Genomic DNA, 4431 nt, shown 5'->3' on the forward strand with positions numbered 1-4431 from the left:
TTAGGTTTAAGTATTAGTTAGTTATTAGGTTATTAGTTAGAGTTTTTTTAGTAGTTAGGTTAAGTAGTTATAGTATGACTATATATTAGTCTATATATATGTGTGTGTGTGTGTGTGTGTGTGTGTGTATAGTGGTAGTAGTAGTAGTTAGTAGTTTATGGTTGTATGTGTGTATGTTTATGTGTTTGTGTGTTTTTTTTTAATGTTTTTGTGCATGTACAATATATATTATGTATATTTACGTATTTCTTTATACAATGATATTTTATGTATCTGTTTGAGCGCGCGACATGGTACATATTGTCGATAATAATATGCATATATGTGCATACATCCAGTCTTGTTTTTTTGTAAATCTGTTCAAACATTCGTAATGGCTTTCTTTGAAACGATTAAAAAAGCAAGTGTATGATATTCACATATATACTCATATTGCTGTCTACCCGAAAAAAAATGGGCGGACCATACTATATAGCATCTAACGTACGCCTTCCTCCGTCCTTCTCGGTTCAGGGCGTGTTGAGTGTGATGAAAAAGGACAATCGACAAGCCAGACGAGCTTTCACGAAACTATTGAGCACATCGGAGACACAGTCCGACTGGCACGGTTTAGCGATTAGTCTCAATGACATGTACGGCAAACAGGCATAAACAACAGCAATCATCAATTACTTTGTATACCTTTTTTAGTCCCACAGCCTGTGCCTGGGGGGATGATTTGTCCACTCTTTGTTAATATGCCAATTGCTTTGCATATAAGGTAGCTTGTTTCAAACCTATAAAGCAATACACTGTTATTGACTATTACTAATACATCAAGTAGATCTGCAACAGACGTCGTTGCAATGGTGGGGTGGAGGGGGGGAGGGGGTGGAAACACACACTATATTCACCGTTTCAGCTTGTTTGGTTGTAGTATAATTGTATAGAAATTTCATATCGTCTGAAACGCTCATGCAGAAGGCTCATGGTATCCACTCAAGTGGTTAAGATACTAGAACTTTCTATAGACACGACAGCTTCAGCAATCAAAAAAAAATGGGCATGCCTGGCATTGCCCCGTTCCCAGTTGCTGATCGCATGGTTGAGAAACGTGTTACTCGCTTTCAACTGTCACCATGATCTTACTAGTTTACAATGGAGAAAAACGTGAATCTAGAAACATGATCTTACTGGTTTACAATGGAGAAAAACCTGGATCTAGAATCATGACCTTACTGGTTTACAATGGAGAAAAACGTGAATCTAGGAACATGATCTTAGTGGTTTACAATGGAGAAAACCGTGGATCTAGAACCATGAATTTACCGGTTTACAATGGAGAAAAACGTTGATCTAGAATCATGATCTTAATGGTTTACAATGGAGAAAATCATGGATCTAGAACAATGGAGAAAAACTTGGGTCTAGATGATCATACACTGCATGACCAGACTACGACAGCCCCATAGTAGTGACAGGCACTTGACCGATATACTACTGATTGATACCCACCCTTTTTTTTTTTCGAACGCCTGTCAGTATTTGTTACTTTGGTATTGGTTTGGTATTGGTGAAGTAGTGTGCTTACGCGTAATACTTCGAATTCAATTCATTAGCGAAACGGGGCGGATAAACGCGACATTCAGAATGATAAAGTCATAACTTTATTTCTGCTCTCGCTAGGTCGCAACACGCGATGAGTGTACACAGTAGTCGATATGCAATCCCGATCCTGTAATTGCGGACTACTCTTTATGACACCTTGCGCAGAGAAGCGCATCTTGAGGTGCCAAGCAGCGGAGCCATGACTACAGAGTATTCGTATCTTCATATGTCAGGTAAGGTGCGTGGACACATCATGTTGACAAGTAGGGTCGTCTCACATTTCTGCGAATGCTCGTGCGCAGTATCGCGGCGGGACTCTGTAGGCTCGCTCGCCAGCTCTCATTGAGGAGCAGACCCGATGCTTCTTGGATCTGTACGCGATCTGTGGTTGACATACATCGCCCTGTACTCACTCACACCCTTGTCATACTACCACCCCACCCCCTGGACCTTCAATGCCACTAGCTTTCGTCTTGCCAGAGCGCACGGGTTGTACCACTAATCTGCCCCGTCGTGATGTGTAGTGCAACTGACCCGTCGCAGGCGTCACCCGACGAAAAGATAAGATCGCTGACCGTTAGAAAAACTCGCACGCCTACACTCAAGCAGGGGGGTTGCTACTGGTCTTGTTCGCACTACCACCACCACCTCGACGCGAACGCGACCCGGATCCAGACCCACTCTTCGAGGATTTGGCCCTGGACTCCGCCGAGGCTGCCGACGGTGGCTTGCTCGTCTTCTTGGTGGTTGAGTCGGTTGCACCGCCTGGTGCCGTGGCCGATGTCGCAGCCCCTCTGCTCGAGCCCCCAGTGCTGGCCGGGTCTCGGTTTGACCGTCTCTTAGAAGAGGACGAAGTAGACGACGACGTGTGCCTCTCCTTGCCATTGCCAGGGCCATCCCCAGCAGACGCCTCAGTCTCGCCGGTGGCTCTGTCTGACCGACGTTTGCGTTCCTTTTTCTTGACTGGTGATGAAGTTGAACCTCTGACTGCGGTATCGCCCTTGCTAGTTTCAGCCGTGAGATCGCCGCCAAAGGCTGACTTCTTGTTCGACGCACGCTGTGGTAAGAACGTAAACATACACAGATATGAGTGCAGAATACCCAGGTGTTAAGTACCCACCTCGGTGGAGAGACTACAGTTGCAGAATGACCTATGTGCTGGCAAGCACACCCCCGTACACCGTGCCTTGCCATACTACGACATGCTCGAAAGAAACGTTCAATTTATGACACTTCTCTAGAAAGCAATATTCTTCTTGATACCAGAAGTCAGATGGTAGTCCTCGGTATGTTGTATCGTTAGGAATATATACTGGGAACAATGCTACACGCTACAATTATGAAACGTAGGTAGGTACACAGCCGAGTGAGGTCCTTTTAATGGAGCCTTTCCATAGAGTGAACATGCTATTTTGGAGTTCCGAGTAGCGCAATAGAGACACGCCCCCCCCCCCTCCTCCCGACCACCAACCTTGCTCAGAAGGCTACACGCTTATAAAGGAGAACAAAACCTAAAACCTATACACTGAACTCACCTTCTCCCCGTCACCACTGGGCCTAGTACTTCTCTTGACCTTGTAGACCTTCTGATCCTCGCGCTTCTCTGGGTCGCGTTCTCGGCGTTTCTTTGTGGTGCTGCTGCTGGATTGCGATGTGCTGGATGTTCCGGTCTTCTCGCTCCGCCTGTTGCTGCGCTTGTCAGAGGAGCCCGTCCCAGAACCACCTTTCCGAGAACTCTTGATTGTCTTGATAAAATCCAACAACGGCGTCGCCACAACTTCCTTACTGTCCACCTTCGGTTTGTCACTTTCAGTATGTAAATTGGCGTTGTAGATCTCTTCTCGCTCAGCAGAGAGCACCTCTAGAAAAGCAAGGTAGTCTTTGTCCGTTTCCAGGGTGTTGGCTCGGTAATCCGCTTTCCGCGATTTGCCTTTGGACGCATTGGGATTCCCGGCTGAACGTTTTGTCTTGGACTGTAACAAGCCGTTGCTTTGGTTTGGGGCGAATTCGACCACGGGCATGATTGGATTCCCGTCTCCATCTGCCAGATGGGCAGTGGACATAAACTGCGAGTAGGCTCGCACACTATCTATATTCTGTAATTTTGAACAATAGAATTTGATTTTGATAACTTGATTAGACGGATGTGAAGAATTGCCGTGAAAACGCTCGTGCTTTCCTTAGAGCACTCATGTGATCTAAACCGGGGTACTGTGCTCGCATATCGACACGCAGTCACTCGATAAGAATATGGAGTATCACAAGTCGTCTTACTGATAGTTTGGGAGTAAAAATATATAGCCAATAAATTGGGGGAAACTTAGCCACGAAATATTATTGACTACTACAGTTAGAATATTAGCATCAGTCAGTGGTAAACAAACGTTCTAGTCATAATGTGTTGCGAAACGCTACCAATACCTTAAATTCGATGTAGAATCTAGCGAAAGAATGTGTCTTCAATCCTTTAGCTGCCTTCACAAAGTAGAAAAGACCATAGGAGCCATCAAAGCTCGCTAAGGTGCCCCTTGCATCCTCCTCGGTGAACCCTGCTGGTAAACGCCGCACTACGACCTACAGTATATGTGATTCAATAGAACAGTTCTCTTGAGCTCGTCATCATACAGGTGCGTATACAAAAGGCACTATCGTACTGAACCAGTTGCGACGAATGGAGTTCGAGAACCAAGACTACTCGTGATCTAATCAACATTCGAGTGCAGCTATAATACTAAAAAAATGTAGGCCACGCAGCTGTATGAATGTGTGTTCAGAGAATAAGATAAACCACTTAATTTGTGAGCAGGACGCAAACGACAACTCATCGTATATATATATCGTATT

General features: G+C 45.2%; 2 protein-coding genes across 2 annotated transcripts in view; one reads left to right on the forward strand and one right to left on the reverse strand.

The window, feature by feature from the left end:
* Positions 1–797, forward strand: part of SARC_00037 (hypothetical protein) — a 5284-nt gene extending 4487 nt beyond the window's left edge. The window contains exon 7 of the mRNA XM_014306206.1: positions 514–797. Within this exon, the coding sequence (XP_014161681.1) occupies positions 514–651 (138 nt within the window). The 3' untranslated portion in view covers positions 652–797. The remainder of the gene's footprint in view (positions 1–513) is intronic.
* Positions 798–2188: 1391 nt separating this feature from the next.
* On the reverse strand, positions 2189–3680 carry SARC_00038 (hypothetical protein; the record flags this gene model as incomplete). The annotated part of the gene is made up of 2 exons (XM_014306207.1): positions 3123–3680; positions 2189–2644 (listed from the first exon to the last, which is right to left on the reverse strand). The coding sequence occupies exons 1-2, from the start codon at positions 3648–3650 to the stop codon at positions 2189–2191; spliced, it is 984 nt and encodes a 327-aa protein (XP_014161682.1). The 5' UTR covers positions 3651–3680.
* Positions 3681–4431: the final 751 nt, after the last annotated feature.

The sequence above is a fragment of the Sphaeroforma arctica genome (genome assembly GCF_001186125.1).
Source record: "Sphaeroforma arctica JP610 unplaced genomic scaffold supercont1.2, whole genome shotgun sequence".
NCBI classification, from domain to species: Eukaryota; class Ichthyosporea; order Ichthyophonida; genus Sphaeroforma; species Sphaeroforma arctica.